The sequence below is a fragment of the Falco rusticolus genome, chromosome 5 (genome assembly GCF_015220075.1).
Source record: "Falco rusticolus isolate bFalRus1 chromosome 5, bFalRus1.pri, whole genome shotgun sequence".
NCBI lineage: Eukaryota > Metazoa > Chordata > Aves > Falconiformes > Falconidae > Falco > Falco rusticolus.
The window spans coordinates 21,206,226-21,223,463 of record NC_051191.1 but is presented as its reverse complement, the minus strand read 5'-3'; the positions used below and the strand labels follow the sequence as shown (position 1 = coordinate 21,223,463).

Below are 17,238 nucleotides of genomic sequence, written 5' to 3'. Positions count from 1 at the left end.
ATCCACACATCTTTGCTCCACTATGACACCTCTTTGTATGTTGCCCAAAGTCTCCTACCTTTCCATCTTGCTACTCCCTCTAAAGAAACTGGCTTTCAGCATTTAAAATTTATCGTGGTGCATCAGCCTGAGTGCATCCAGAGCCTCCCCTGCAAAACACACCTGCCTTGCACTCAGGTCCTGCACCCCAAGGGAAGGAGATTTCCCTAAGGATGATCCCTCTCACACCAAGGAAGCTTCCCTGGGGGGTTTCTCTCCGCTTTGTCCTAGCCATAAGGAGGTCAACAAAGGGCTGGACCTGGAGAGACAGGGAGTCCCCTACATGCCTAGGGCAGATGACTCCCTGCCTTTGTCAGAAGTATCTCACTCGGGGTCTGATCTGGAGTTAAAACCATTGGCAAGCTCCCCTGTGCTCCAATCCACAGCACAAAACAGAGGAGGGAATGAACTAGAGCACACAAGAAAGGCCCAAGGAGCATTAGCCAAAACAGTACTCCGCAAGCAACCCTCCTGACCTCAGTGCCTAAAAATCACTGTGAAGTGTAGAACAAATATCTTCCCTGTTCATAGTTTATGAGAGGTGACAAAAACAGCTCAAAGGGGAATGCTCCCAGCAGCCTGAGCTCTAGTGCTTACTAACATTTCTACTGTTTCATGCAGAAAATAAGCACCAATAACAAAGCTTCATATCTAACTACTATCTGAGCCATTACAGTCCCACAGGAAAGAGCAGATCAAATGCATCCCCTGGAGATGTAGACATAAGCTCCACTACAAAATAACGGGATGTGACTGCAAGATGGCAAATCTATCTCTCTCTCTCTGGTTCTGCCATGTCTGGCTGCTTACCTGGGTCATCTTGTCCACTGAGACGGGAATGCCATCGATGGTGAGGGGTGGCAACTCTGAGTTAACCTCCTGAGGTGCAGGAGCATGCTCTGCTAGTGCAGACTCCAAGTCTTCCAGAATCATGCTCTTGTACTTGCGTACCTGTGGGGAATCGTTAAGCTCAGGTAAACAAGGTAAGGAGCACCAGGAGAGGAGAGGGCAAGGACACAGGGCCAGCCACCTTCCCCAAGGTGCTGCAGAACAGAAGGAGCAAACAACACCACAGCTGGCAAGAAGAAATACCCATTGGCCCCAAAGACTTGGCCAAATCGAAGAGCTGATGATGAAACATCAAGAAACACTGGCAAGTGGAAGTATTTATGGGATTAAAAGTTAAGTTCCGAAGCAAGACTTATCATGGTCAAGGATCTGCTCCATTTACTGTCTGGTCTGTAACAAGGTGCAAGCACTGACAGCTGAGCCGAGTTCAAACATGTTGTCACTACCATCTCCCTTTGATTTTTAATCCAGGACATTCAACCCTGGTGAGATGTGCTAGGCAACAATTCATGCAGAGAAGAATCATGTCCATACAATCTGAACTGTTCTTCCCAGGGTTTTAAACATGACCTTCAGATCAGTACCGGGCTTGCAAGACTGCCTTGAGCAGAATGAAACTTGCAGAAAAGGTGACCAATTTATTACACAGGTTTTCCTAGAGACACCTACCACGTTCTCCAAGGGTGCCGCACCAAATACTTTAAAGACAGGATTGGGTTTCGAGGGCGAGATGCACAGAACGATGGCTTGCTGCCCCACTCTGGTAGTGTACTCATCCAGCGTGGCTCGGAGCTTCCTGAAACAGTGAATAGGTATCAGCTGAAAGCCCTGCAGAAACACAATCCTTCACATTGTGAACTGCCTTTCTTAATGCTACTCATTCACAAACCAGGTGAAAAACAGAGCCACAGCTGGTCAGGTTAGCCACATGTACTGCTTGTTCCTCCGCTCCTGCAAGCCTGCTGTGTTCCCTGCAGTCACCCAGCAGCTCAAATATCAATTATTCTCCCTTCTCTCCTTTTTCCATTGATGTGAAAGTAAAGAGAAATCACCACAGCAGCAAAGCTAGGACAGCACGAGTCTGCATATCCACTCTGTCACCATCTATGTGTATTAACAATACAAAACTTGTGAGGTAAAGGACTTGAATGATTCAACAAAAGAGGACTGCAAACACAGGTTATTTTTACATCCAGCCTCATAACAGTGCATTGTAACTCTCTAGTACCAAAGTCCTGCTCAAACCAGAACTGTTAAGAATATGACTACAGGACAAGCAAGAACCAGAAATATTGCAACAGCTCAGCACAGGAAACCCAGGTATTCAGACACCTGCTACATCAGCAAGTCCCTTTGGAACCATCTCTCTGTAAAAAGAAAATGTTCCATCATATACTTCTCACCTCATTCACCTTTAAGCAATGCAAGAGAATGTGTCAGAAAAGTTGGCAGAAACTCAGAAAGCAAGAGAGAAGTAGTGTTTATCACCAGATAACCCGAGTGCTCCATAAGGTGACAGTTTAGTATCCACCCTGGACATATCAGATCCTGCTGTTAGCAGCAAACACATTGCCAAAAAGCACCAACACCACCACCAGCTACACAAAGATCCAAGAATCAGAAGTTTTAACTTCCCACTTGATTCACAGTGATGTAAAAATCAAGCACAAACTTGTTAAACTGATCAGGTTGGGGGTGGGGGGAAGGCATTTTTATCAGTATCTTACATGTAGTAAAATGAAATAGTGGCATGAAAGAAGAATAAATAATGCTTTTACAGAGAAGTTTATTTTAAAAGATGGTTGTTCATATTTCAAGAGAGAAAAGAATCTGCTTTTCAGAAATGTTGGAATAAACATGTCTGAGTCAGCAGAATTGGGGAAAGGAGAGAAAACCAGAATGGTGCTATAAAAGAAAGGGAGTCCGCTCCCAGGGAATATTATTTAACCCTAACCCAACTCCACTTCGTTCTGGTTTGATCATGCGCAAAAGGTGTTGCAGGGCTCAGCAGATGAGTAGGCAGAATAAGGAAACCAACTTAATTTCTAACCAACTCTACAAGAGTTAGACTAGAAGAGAGGGAGAAAAGGGAAAACTCTTGCCATCACTACTTCAGTGCGTTAAGTGTGCATGCAGGAGGAAGTCAGCAAGAAACAGAGTGATAAACACTCCAGCTCCTCTGATGTAATCCAGTTAAAACAAAACAGTTTAAAAAGCAAAAACTGCTTTGTTCCAAAACCTAGTAAATAGTTCCAGCCAGTATTTACAAATATTTCCTGAAGATGGAATTGCAGGTGATCTCTCCAGGCTTGCAGAAAGCCTGTGCAGTCACTTCAGCACCAGTGCTCCTAGGTGGCCATCAGGTGGGCAGACAGCCTCAGAGCACCTGTAATGCAACACCTGAAGGACTACAGAAGTTTGGTGTATACAGAGCAAGTTTCTAGAGCCAAAGAAAGTGTTTCAGCTCTGGCAGGCATCTCCCTTCAATTATTCTCCCCCAACACTGCACTACAGGCTGGGTCAGTCTTCAGCGTGGAGCTCACACAATGGGATCTGCTGGCAAAGGAAATTCAGGTACACATACACTAGATTTATCCACAGAGCCATTTCATAATGCAGAAAAGACTTTTTTTGTCAGGTAGGCAAGTCCCTCATGCCACTGCAGAACTGGGATATGGCTGTAGCTCTAGATTCTCAGGCCAGCTGCTATTAAACCAGAATGGTGGATCCCCCAGAATGGTTATGTCAGTCCTAGTGATCATAATAACACATTAAAGATGAATAGACCTGCAGTTTAACCCATTCCTGCAAAGTAAAACACAGCTCTTGGGTTCCAGAAGAGATGACCCAAAAAATCCCCAAGCTGGGCAGCTCCTGGACAGCACATGGTCTCACCATGCACAGCACTGGAGACAGACTGAGGATGCAGACTGAGGTGTCAGAGTGCAGGCGGCAGTCCTTACCGTAGCAAACGTGTCTGTTGCCTCTTGCGGATTGATGGGTTGGATTCAAAAACATGTGGTCGCTTTCGTTTTTTACCTGTTGCCACGGCAGCAGCTGCTGCCATCCCCACAGGGCCTGGAAATCAAACCACAAAGGGTGAATCAGCACACAGCAGCTCAGGAACTGGCCAGAAAGGACATTGCTGTTGCCCCCCCACCAAGGATGGGTCCCAAGGGCTCAGCTCACCAGCCTCCACCCTGGACCAGGGTGACCTGAATTCCCTGCTGAGCTTCCCAACAACTAGGATTTCTCCTCTCCAGCACTGGAGATGGGTATAAAAAGGCTCCATTCCCCAGACGGGCAAATCCCAGGCCAGTCCCAGGTGAAAGTCACATATTTCAGTCCAGAGTCTACCTTACAATCACACAACGTATTTTATCCTCCAGACACACTGAAAAACTCTCAAGTATGCCAAGACTTTAAATAACTGACTGCAGTTCAGGATATCCCGGTGGCAGGGGAGAAGAAACAGGGTACAACGCCATGAACCCTGCTCAGACACCTCAACTACAGCATCAGCAGAGTCCAAGGCTTTCCCCAGGAATTAAGGACCAGTTCTAATGGGAAAGGAATTGAAAATCCAGAGTTGCTGGCAGCATCCTACAACAGCCACCTGAAGAACAGCAGGGACCACAGCAGGGCAGCATTATTACTTTAGTGATCAAACTCTAGATACAGAGTCTATAAGGGGGAGTTTCATTAAGGTAACTGGAAGTAAACCAAGTAACACGCAGCACATTGTGCTTCTATTGGTGATCTCCAGAAATGGGTGGCAAGGTCAGAGTCAAAAAGGCCTGGGGTCTAATGTCAGCTCAAGGACTTGCCTTTGACTCCTGAGCAGACCTCAGTTGCTCTGTGTGTAGTCTCTCCATACATCAGAAGTGAAAGAGCACATCAGGGGTCATAAAAGCACTATATTTTTGTGTTTAACAAAGATGCAGCTACTGAGTCTGGAAGTCCTAAGCTACTGATCACTGGAAGCTGGTAGATGATAAAGAAAGTAGTGTCTGATGATACATTTTCTCTAGGCAGCTGCTCTGGGAGACAGTGCGCTTGTAACGGATGGAGCTCTAGGTGACACTCCAGAGCCAGGTTTTGTTAATCAGTAATGAATTACCTGAATGCTACCCATGGCAGGCACAGCAAACACTGCTGCGTACTGCTCCAATGATCCTGTACTTATGGGGAAAAAAAAGAATAAAAAAAGAAAGAAAAAAAAAGAATAAAAAAATAGAATAGAAACGTTGCCTTTTGGGGAACTGGAAAAATATTTGCCCTGGAAGTGAGGAAAAGCCATGCTGGGCTCTCAGACAAGCTTCGGGCTGGATGGGCCAGCTCATGCTGTGAGCTGCAGCCGCCCGCCCCAGGGAAGCAGGGCAATTCCTGGCATGGGATGCCAGGCAGCCCGTGCACAGGGAGGACTCGCGAGCAGACAAGAGCCATCAGATGCCCCTCCTGCAACCACCACCCAGGACTGAAAAGCTTGTGTCCTAGAAGGAAAGGGGGAAAGAAAAAAATCCTGCAGGAGCTGAGGTTGGAAAATGAATAAGCAAAGGGTGTGGGATGCCCAGTGGGGTGGTGGGACTTCACAGGTTCAGTCAAGCAGATCAAGAGCTTTATTAATCAGATAAAAGCTGATAACAAAGTCAGACCAGATTCTGAGTAATTATTTATCACTGCATTTTTCTACCGAGTTAGATCTGCTACAAGGCAAATCTGGAGGACATTTGGCAGGGGCTTCACTAGAGATCTGCTACAAGGCAAACCTGGAGGATGTTTTTGGTAGGGGCTTCACGGGAAGGAAATTGTGATTCTGAAATACTTTCCCAGAACATATAGGCCACGATCCTTTGTGGCATCTCCCCTAGCATGTGAGACACCTAGATAAGCAACATTGTGTAGCACTCCTGGGTTATTTTTGCAGTTGCTTACAGGGGCCTGAAATAAGCTTGCTCTTTGACATATTCAGTATTGTAGTTTTCTTATTTGAGGCAGCATTTACCAGGGGCCTTTTTTATTGTACAAACCAGTCTCTTATTCTCACCATCTCTATATTACACACAGGTGAAGCAATGCAAGATTCAAGCAGCCAGCAGACCTTGCAAAGACACGTTATTAAAGCCAGAGCAATAAGGAAGCATTCACAGCATCCCATGGGTGATGACAGGATCACCCCCCACCCCCAAATGCTGTTTGCAACCTCTGCACAAACACTAAGTTGGGTGAAAGACACTGAGCATCCCATTGACATTACCTGCTGCAGCCAGGTGGGCAGTGACCTCATCGGTAGCCGTAGAGTTGAGGATGTCAGAGTCATCATAGGAGGTGTCCTCTGGCGAAGATGGTGAATCTTCGTCTGCGCTCAGCATGCCATGCTCTGTGTAGGTGGCTACATGGACCTGCTGCACCTGCTGGGCCACTGCATGGGCCTCGATGGTGGCCATGTGCTCTGTTTGGGTCACCCCGTGTTCTTCCATCAATAGTTACTGTCAGAGAAGACAAAACCAAAAAAATCACAGGAAGGGGTTACTGACATTGAGGCACCATAAGGGAGGGCAGCCAAAGGGTTCTGAGCCAGCTAAGCGAGTAGGCTGTGACCAAGAGGGAACAGAGATTACCTCCCCCAGTGATGGTAGTCTTCTACAAAAGGGGAAAATAATGACTACACCAGAAGCCAGAGGAGGAACTTTAAGTTTAAGAGTTCTGAAAAATCCATACTTCCAAACAACATGGCGTGTCACCTAGAGGCAGTCATTGTTGCTGGAGAAAAGGTCTTTAAGGATCTTGTAGCCCCAAGATTATGTGCCCCTCACTCACTACATATTAAGAGGTCTGATCAAAGCTGGAACTTATTTTTGCTACTTCAAGATCTAGTTTTCAGGGAAGATGCTCAAGGGTGATACACAATCTCTCTCCTCCAACCTCAATAGCTCAGGACATGAACGAGGATGCCAGTACAGAAGTTTACTGGCAGCAAGTTAAATTCCGGAGACCACTTTTGTTGCGTTACTTGTTTAGAGTCCGGAAGCAGGCAAAATCATTACAACCCAAGCACAAATATTACACAAAGCATATTTATTTAATGCATCTAGTGGTAAACCACTGAGCAAAGTAGCAGCTTAAAAACTCAGCAGGACACTGGATCACACACCCCGAACATAAATCTGTACAGAAGGAACAAGACAGTAGGTATGCAAATATTTTCAGTGTGTGTCTGCCACACATTTGTGGAAAGGGAAAAGCACATCCTTAAGATATTTTCAAACTACATTAGAAGAATTAGGACACCAACCCTCAAAAACAGCTTCCCCCAAACCCTCAGGGCAAACAGCAGAAGGGAAGAGATGACCAGCTGTAGGGAACAATAAAACATACCCAGCAAATTCTGACCTCCTAAGTACAGTCATTGGATTTAAAGCTCCCGATTGACACCCTCTTCATGGAAAGCTATTCAGCTTGTCAGGAGAAGAGAGCTAGAAGCATGGACACAGACCGCAGGGTGGTCTCAGATACATGGCTGGCTAACTGCTCTATGAACTCAGACAAGCTGTGCCATCACATGCAGCTTTGTCCTTTAAAAGCTTTCAACAGCTTCTATTATCCATATTGTGTCATAAATACATGACACTGCAAATAATCAACATGACAGAACCCTCAGCCTGGCAAAATAATCACCAGGCTTCTACCGAACACAAAAAACATGTCATGATGACCAAACCATGGAATGCCACGGCAGGACTGATGAGATGCTGGGACCCAGACCAGAAGGCACTCTGTCAAGAGGGCTATTTTGACCAAATTAACCAACAGTCACACACAAAGAAGGAACAACTAATCAAGACATGGCAGGAGACTATTATGAAGGTGGGATGCTCCGTGGAAGAAACGGGTAAGAACAGAGGATACCTCGGCTGACGATGTGAACACAGGAGGCAGAAGGAGGTTAAAGAAGAGAACCGAAGTCTTGCTCTGAATTCAGAAGAGAGTACGAAGGGACAAGGCACAACCAAAGCTGTGGAGGAAGAAGTATTTTTTGCAGCAGCATATTAAGCAGCAGAAGCTCAGAAGCAAGGAAGTGGTTGCCATAGTTCAGACAAGAAATGGAAGAAAAGGTAGGGTGGGGAGTGACTGGTATTTAGATGCATTTATTTCTGCCTCAAGTCTACTGACCAAAGACCTGAAATATGACAGATACTTCTTTCTTCCCCATCACCAGCTGATTTCTAAAGGCTCATTTCCACATGCCTCAAAATGTCTTCTGCAGCTCAATGAACTGAATGTTATGGACATTTATAAAACAGCTCTTCCAAAGGCAGTTCCAACTTGAAGATACCAAAAATAGGGATGGAATTATTTTAGAGAGTCCTGTCCTCAAAACAGGATGCATTTTCCACATTTTACTTCAGTGCATCTGTTTTTACAGGGGAAAAAAGCTGCATCTCAAACACAGGGAAAATATTCCCTGGACAGCACTAAGAGAAAGCTTCCCGTTCAAATGTCAGAGGGATGTACATTGTCAAACAGAGGATGAGATGAAGTTTCTGGTGTAGCAGCAGGACCGAGATATTGAAAGGAAACTTGGAATGAGCCAAAGAATTCCACTGAATACAAAGTCAAAACGCTCATTACCATGCATACATTATAACAGCCAAACCATGCTGCTCTCACCCTACTTCAGCCACAGAGGGTGGCTGCAATCCATCACCTTATCTGGACTTGCCCAGACAGCAGAGATGTTTGCAAACAGTGTGTTATCCCTGAAATCCCATCTGACTGCCCACAGCCACCCTCTTGCTCAACAGATGGTGGTTTCCCAACCAGCATATCCTAGGGTTTAGGATGAGTTAGCTCCATGTATTCCCTTGCAAAATGAATTAATTCCTTCTGCAGCTGCGGTAGCAGCCTTGGTCTTCCTGAGAAGCCAAATCTGACCTAGCCACTTCAGCATGGTTTCTCATTTACTAATACAAAGAAATCCAGGTGCATCTTTCCAAAGCATTACTGAACTTTTCAAAAAGCCAAAACCAATTTCCAAAGTGTTTTGCCCTGCTCAACTCTGTCCAGTTAACTGAAAATTCAGACCTTTGAGGCTGGGCTCCCTGGGAGGTACCAAGAGGTACATCTCCGCTGACCAGAGAAGGCCACAGCAACCTGCCTTCCAACACAGACATCATGGGTTTGTAGCTAAAACACAAAAAATGAGGTCAGATTACAGAACCCCTTTATTTTCCATGTCTGTCTATGGCTGGTTTCTCACCAACACTATACACACTTCTAACAAGAAGAATCACATAAAATGAAGGGCTTCTAGTAAGAGACTACAATACTGACGCATAACGCCAACTTCATTGTGGAGCATCAAAGCTTACCCCATTAATTCTGACATCTTCATGAAGGACAGAAGCAGAGAGGAACTGTATGTATGCAGTGGATTTTCATTCATGAGGTACCAACAGTGCTCTAATGCACAGCTATATTCTAAATGTTAGGGTGATACCTGTTTGCTACCGGTTTGGGTGTCCTAGCTCAGGAGAGTCAGTCTGGTTAAAACCAGGGACCTGAATGCTCAAGTGAGATGGAAGGACTCGGTCACATACTTAATTACGCAGCTGGCTGGCATGTAACTGAGGGAAGCATGGTCTAGTGCCTAAAACAAAGTAGTATCAGGATACAGGTCCAGTATCAGAAGCTGCCCAGATGCTAAGATGACCGAGGCACTAGAATTGCCCTCCATACTGGGAAGGCTGGGAAAGAGGCACATCTATATTTACACTCCCACTAACACTGCCCCAAGAAAAGTGATGGGGTTTGTCCATGAAACACTAAGAGGTCTCCTAAGAGCTCCCAAATAGTATGGACACAAAACGAAATTCAAGTTGGAACATGAACAGGTGTGTCCCAGCTTCTGTCTTCTATCCAGGCACATGCTAGAAGAACTCAAGCCTGCAGGACAGCAGAAGTGCTGTTGTGAGACTGCTACAAACCTACTGAGGTTATGACTAAAGCCAAATCACTTTCAGACTCACAATCCTCCCTCAAAGGCTGCTAGAGTTAGATGTTGCTGTTGTCCAACCCTGTTTACAAGTCAGATTGTAATATTAGAACTATCCAAAAATAGCACCGATTCAAATACTGCCAGTAAGGAAGGGATTAAGATGCTGAGGTACATGGAAGCAAACTGAAAACTTCTGGCTGAAAAAAAAGAATCAGCAGTAACCTCCTTCTAAGGAACTTATTTTGCCAGCACCACAGAAAAATGGGGACAGAAAGGAAAAAAAAAAAATTATTTCAAGCAAACCATTAATGGAATAGTTCAGCAGGCCAGCCTTTCTCAAGCCACTGTGCTTTTTCTGAAAGGGTATATTGCTGTTTTTCTCATTGGAGCAATACAACTTTAAGTACTTTTCATTAAAATAAAAGATATTATTTATCCACAGAAAAATATGATTAGAATATAATTGGCAAAGCCTAGTAACCTTTTAGCTCATCAGGAGACAAGACTGCAAGACAATGGATGCTTCTGATGCCATTTGTTTTGGAAGGAAACCTGCTTGAATCAAGAGGCAGTCTACACCTGATGCCACCAAAAACAATACTTTTTTTTATAAATAAAATTGGTAGTAGACTGAAACTATGCATTTCTGAATCAGCAGGTGGACAGCTGAGCAAGCAACATCAATACCCCTCATGGGCAACCATGCAAATTTAAACACACATGCATTTCATCTAGATTTTATGGGCGCACGTTCTGCTTCACTGCACGGTGCCTGGTTGAATTTTGGCATTTTTGAAAAGAGTTAGCTATAAGCAATGACTGGGATAACAGCAAGGTCGTCGTGTTTATTTAAAGATTAAGTCCACTTGGTTCAAACAAGGTTTAATAACCACCAATCTACTACAAACGCTTTCCTCTCTCCACTGCCTCCCTTCCAAAAGAGTCCAAGGTACATGCTGCAGCGTCTGAAGGTCACTTGCTTTCTCAGTGGCCCTATTAGTTTTCCTCTCTCTCTTTCCTGCCTGTATAAAAGTAAGTATAAGATGCAAAAAGGCAATAAACTAATGCAGCTCTTCAGTAAATGGTGCAGCCTGCCCAACTGTGTACACACCACCACCACAAGCTCTAGTAATTAATTTTCAAATTGTAACTTGGATTAATTCTAGTTTAATCTTATAGTTGGCTTCATTCAATGCAGGTTTTCTACTTTTCCAACTTCTGTGCTGTTTATTTTCATACCTGCACATTTTCCTTCCAGAAAATTTCCAAATCATAACTGAAGGTCATTGAGCCTTATCTTTTGAGTGTTGAAACCTTGGGTAGTTATTCATATATTCAAATTATTCCCAAAGGATTTCTGATATAAGTCAGGCTTTGTGGGCAAACACTTTGACTGGCACTTTGTGCCGGTGATGACCAACCTGTTCATACTGTTGCTGCCACAGCAGCAAAGCATCTCTGCTAGGCATCTGAAGCGCCCATACTTGGATTTGAACAGGGATTCAGGTAGAGGATGAAAGTTGTTCATGATTAATTTTAGAATTGAGCATTCAACGTTCCAGAAAAGAAAAATTTATTCCTGTTTTACTTCAGAAACCAGAACAGTTTCAGGTGTAAGGAAACCCTAACGATATGATGATGTCTGCAAAGACATTTCCTGGTAGTTGTAGCTTAGTCCAGGAGCCTTGGATGACAGCCAAAAGTATTTTTAAAGTCATTTAAAGTGCTTAAAAAAATATGAGGATAAAGTCCCTCTCATCACATAGTGCAGTTGCTTTACGACTGTGTCAGAGGTTCCTTTGATGTACTGTCAACTATGATCAATGGCTGTTGACACCATCGCTGGAAGAATACCAGACGCAGGGGGAGCAAAGCAAGCTAAATAGCAGAAGCCATACGATTCAAACCACCAGAAAACAACAGAAACTGAACATAAACCCCATAAATTCTGCATTAAATTTAAAACCACATGGATTAAAGACAAGGTCTTATCTGCTCGGTGTAGTTTGTGGTGTGAATGTGAAGAGATATAATTCAACCCATACAAAACCATGTGGGTTATCCCACTGTAGAAACTGTCCTCTACCACTGCCATCTAGTTTAATGTTGCTTCATGTGTACTTTAAACTGAGCCAAAAATAAAATGTCCACACCATAAAAAACTATGAGGTATACCAGCATGGCTGGAAAAACTCTTCTACACAGACAGGGCCTGGACTTATTTTTAAGCTTTAAACCACTAAAGCAGTTTTCCTTTAGATGCTGTAGAAGCACAAGACATTGCCCTCTGAGACAGTCAACTTAGAGATAAGCATTTATCTGCCAGCATTTTAAATCACACAGCCATTTTTAATAACTCACCCAACACAATGCTTAATTACTCTGAAACCCTGTTCAGATTAACAATAAATAAAAGAATCGCTGGGACTCACTTCTTTGGCAGTTTAAGTAATTTTAAAAGGATGAAAAATGTGAATTATCTGATGAACATTGAAGGAGAAGGGCTGAGAGACAGAATATTTTGACAGAGACCTGCTCTGCGCTCTCCCCAGCATGCATAGCTCACTCCAGCCACGTGTGCTCAGATCCCTCCCAAGAGAGCAGCTGCTGCACAAAAGGGACCTCGAGGAATGCAGGGACACAGGTTTTAAATGAAAAGAGGGTAGATTTAGATGAGATACTAGGAAGTAATTATTTATGATGAGGGTGGTGAGGCACTGGCACAGGCTGCCCAGAGAAGCTGTGGCTGCCGCATCCCTGGAAGTGTTCTAGGCCAGGTTGGACGGGGCTTGGAGCAACCTGGTCTAGTGGAAGGTGTCCCTGCCTACAGCACTGACGCTGGACTAGATGATCTTCAAAGGCCTCTTCCAACCCAAACCATCCTGTGATTATTCTACGATTCTACCATCCAGAAACAGGGTGGTGGGAACAGCTAACAGACTTGCCAACATCCCAAATACCAAATATAAAGTTCTCACATTCGAGTTTTGCAGCTAGACCTTCCTTCTGCTTGGGCATTTGAGCTCACTTGATGAGCAAACCTTTCTTCTGTAAGCCAACACCATACAGCCCAAGTAGTCACTGAAAAAGGGCGTGTTTTCCTTGCAAAACTTGCTGCTTCATCAAATAGAGAGTTCTGTGCTTTCTTTGCAAATAATTCTGGTTGTCAGAATTCAGGCTTCAGATTTTCATATCAAGAGTGGGTCACTATGGGTATAACACCGTAAGAGAAGACTTCACTTGTATTCTGTAATAGCATTGACATAAAAAATGAGGATGACATTTTATACCTAAAATGCAAGAATTAGCAAAAATTAGAAAATAAAAGAATTAGCACAACCTTTCTTAACCAAAGGCTTTGGGAAGAATTCAATCCCATCCCAGCCAGCTGCATAGCACTGAATTAACCTTATTTGTCAGACCCCACAAGCTCAAACAGCAGCTCTGCCTTCTACAGTGATATAAGCAAGGATTTAGAAGTTACACAGAAGGAAAGACCAGACACATGCACTTTTCAGAATCTACTTTATAAGTGATCAAAGCCAGCAATCAGTTTAATAGACATATTAATCTTTCCAGCTTGGGGTACTGCCCCCATACTCATTTCAGACTTGCTCCTCCCAGTGATGAGACCCAGAAGAAAGGCTGCGTTACATGACCCACCTACCGCTTTCTGAAGAACTGGCTTCGAATTGCTGAAAAGATGTTACATTTAGATGATGCAGGAGCAAACCTGATGCTACGGGAAGCCACAGTAACTACTGAAAAAAGAGGCGATAAGCTTGCATCAGCTCGCATCTCTGAAAAAAGCCTGCCAGCCTGCATCAAGCTTCTCCTCATCCTCCTCCTTTCACCTAAACATCAGGAAGGTCAATACCTAAACCTACAAAGGTGTGTGCAGAGGTCTAGGCTGGTGTCCACAGAGGTCTGATTCTCCACAGCACAGATGGCTTGTTTAAAAAGCTACAAAATAGCCTGTTAGCTAGCAAGGGACCCACTGAAATACAGACAGCAGGGCACTGACGAACCCTCACGGCCTGCAAACATGCTCTTGTAGAGGAGAGTTTATAATGGCATTTTCCCCAAAGCCATGCCTTGTATTTGGCATGCTGGAAAGGAAGCAGAAAGAAAGGAAGAAAGGAAAAGGAAGAAAGAAAAAAAGCAAACATTGCAGTTGTTCTGTTGGCTCAGGAGACATCAGATGTTCCTAAGGTTTGTTAATTTATTTATTAATTTGGGTTTTTTTAAATACTTAATTTAGAGGACTTACTCAAGCAGGCCAGTCCTACATATCCACTCTCAAGAATAATCCCTGTGGCTCATTTCCCAATTTGTTTCAAAGGGATGGGAACACTCATGTTTTTTCTTTCCCAAACCATTTTCTGTTTGATCCCTGCACCGTAGTCAATACCAATTCCTTATCAACAGCCCTGCTCCACACAGGAATGCTGCACATAATAACTTTGTCTGACACTACACAGCAGTCTGGAGACCACTACAAAAAAAAAAAAAAAAAAACAAAAAAAAACCAACCCACAAAACAAAAAAGGAAAAAAAAAGAAAAAAAAAATAATCTGGTTCAGCATTCAAGTCGGTCACCCTCTTCATGGTTTTAACTTCAAATACTGCTCCATGAGCTGAGTTTTTTCCAGAAAACATGCAACACCTCCTCCCTTTCTTCTACTCTTTTTGTAAAGTTGACAAGCATCTGGAGTTTAATACGGCCTTAATGGATTCAAGCCTCTGCTGTAAATAAGTTGTTTGCTCTGCATTAAACAACTGACATCACACCGGCACTTTTGTTCTTGGAAGCGATTCTGGAGAGTCAATCAACGGGGCTCCTGTGATCTGGGTGTGTTACTTCTCCTGCAGCAGCTCCATAGGCTGCAGGGTGGCTGCTGCAGCCATCAGTCGCCACCTGCTGAGCCCCTTCTTGCAGCTCTCTAGTGGTGTTCAGCCACATAGACAAGCACCTACCTCTGCTAGGAAACAGGCCTCTGAATAAGGGTTTAGCCATTTCCTGCTCAGTTTGCTTTTCCCCTTCCCCTAGCTTGAAGGGGAACCACAGTACTTACTAAGTGCTGCTTCTTCAACGATGCTGTGAGGAAGTAGCATCAATGCTCAGCATTACTCTCGTGCTTGTCTGCATCCCTTGCCCATTGCAGCAAGGCAGGAGGAGAGTTTTACAGCACAGGATGCAAAGATGCTGGCAGTATCACCCAGGTCTTCACACATGCAAAGCACGTGCCCCCCCTTGAGCCACCTTCCTCGCTCCTAAGAGTCTGCAGTAGCAGGCAAGGTAGACCACACTGCCCAAATTTATTTTAAGAACCACCAACGGTTTGCAGCTGTAACAGCTCATCTGCCTGCCTGCCAAAGCAACCATCAGCATCCAGCATCAGTGTCATCTCATGAGAAGGAGGGATCTAAAATACCTTTGATGATCTGGGCCACCATGACATGAAGGAGTTTTTTTCAGTTAACTAGGTTTCATACTTCATGTATCCAATCAGGTTAAAAAGCTCTTCCTATGCACTTAGTACATAAGAATGTTTTACTTAAAAAGCTATTTCCAACTTCTGGCTGTATGTCTAGATAAACTCCAAATTCCCTGTGAAGAAAGCCTGGAATAATTCATAAGTGAAAATGGATCCAGCAAGAAATACATGTTTTGCCATTTACTAATAAAATCAAATCCTGTTTGAGTATAATTACACCTGTGAAATTGTCTAGTACTGCTTTTTGCTATTCTGGCACAAAGCCCTCTACACATTTTTTAAAGTACATACATCCTTATATAGTTGCTTTCTAATCAGCAGGTTTCAATGGTTATACTAACCAAGAACTAACCTCATTTGGAAACACCACCACCACAAACGAAGAGATCACACGCCATGATTTCCAGAACAAACCTTGACTGAAATCACTCATGTTTGTCAAACCTCGTTAGTCTTCAGACACTTGTATCTACTCTGATGACAACAGTCAGAAACGGTCTGGGTTTGGTAGCTCCCCAAGACGGTCTGAATTAGAGGAGCTGCCAACCTCCAGGTGAGGGAAGAATTAGAGGACAACTTTTAAGAGAAGATGGCCAGTCTCGGTTTGGTGTTGCCCTGGCTGCTTTTCTCCTCTATCTGCGCCAACACTGGCTGGTACCTGGAAGCCACATCTCACACAAAACCATCCACCTCCCAGCCAGGCCTAACTCACATGCGCACAAAGCTTCCTTGAAGCATTTCCTGACGATGCTCATCAAGAAACCACTTCCAGGTAAAATCTGAGATGGCAGGAGGTCTACAACAGCTATTACAATTGCACAGGCTTCTGCAAGTGCAGCTTGCAGCCGAAAGCAGACAGGAGTCACCGTGTCCCACCACTCAGCTGCACTACATACCAACAAGCAAGACCCAGACCTCTTCCTGGTCTTTCCTCCATGGGAAGAAAAGATGTGCACATAAACAGGTGGTTTCAGACTACTGATAGCAGAGATTTAGCGCTTTCTGTGATGTCCACTTGTTACATTGCATTGGCATCTTTCACTGGTTAAATTAATTAATTTACCATTTTTTCTCTATCTATCTATATATATATCTATAAAATTAATTCACCACCAGGATAAATTTGATACTGTTCTTGTACAAAATTCTGCCTAGAGGGAATTACCAGTGCAGGTTTGGTAAGGAAACTATGGTATCCACCAGGGACAAGATTGATTAATATCTCAATTATCAGCACAACTCATTTAAAATGTACATTTAAATCCCTTTTTCCATGGCCACGGGAAAAGCCTTGCCTTGCTCGTGGAAAGAATTTGCTGGCCTACACCTCAATCCAATAAAAAATGGCTCTTTCTGGTGAAGTATCTGTCTCGCTGGAAGCCGCAGAAGGTTTTAGATGGGACTGACTTCCTGGGACTTGAGACATTGCCTCCTGTCAGCAGCAACAACTGATACCCTGCACAAAGGCAAGATAAGACATGCTAGTTTACCTCTCTCCTATCAAGAACAAGGCAAACATCTTATTTCATAGTGGCTTACAGTGGCACATGGACAGTTGCCGCATGTCAGCAGAGATGTGGTAACTCAAGCACTAAGAGAAACTACACAAATTAGCTCTCGTTCCACAGCGTCCTCCTGTGGCATAGTATTAGTATAATGATCCTTTTAATTAGGATGGAAAAAAACCTCCCTATGCTATCAGTCTCAGCATGAAAAGACCTAAAATAAAAATTGATTCTAGAAAACAAAACCAAAACCTCTTCTATTTATGTGATTTTTTTAACAGCATCTCACATAAAAGAGCAAACATATCACACTGCAGGAAAAACTTCACACACAAAGCCTGGAAAAGAA

At 43.8% G+C, this 17,238-nt stretch overlaps 1 protein-coding gene across 6 annotated transcripts in view; it reads right to left on the bottom strand.

The window, feature by feature from the left end:
- The window catches only part of NRF1 (nuclear respiratory factor 1), a 73,663-nt gene that overhangs the window by 47,733 nt on the left and 8,692 nt on the right, over nt 1-17,238 (bottom strand). For all 6 annotated transcript variants that reach the window (XR_005104365.1, XR_005104366.1, XM_037388332.1 and 3 more), the window contains exons 2-5: nt 6,146-6,377; nt 3,852-3,966; nt 1,558-1,684; nt 850-990 (exon numbers count right to left, since the gene is read on the bottom strand). Coding sequence is in view for 4 of the 6 variants with exons in the window: in XM_037388332.1 (XP_037244229.1) it covers nt 850-990; nt 1,558-1,684; nt 3,852-3,966; nt 6,146-6,368 (606 nt within the window). In the remaining 2 variants the exon portion in view is untranslated. The remainder of the gene's footprint in view (nt 1-849; nt 991-1,557; nt 1,685-3,851; nt 3,967-6,145; nt 6,378-17,238) is intronic.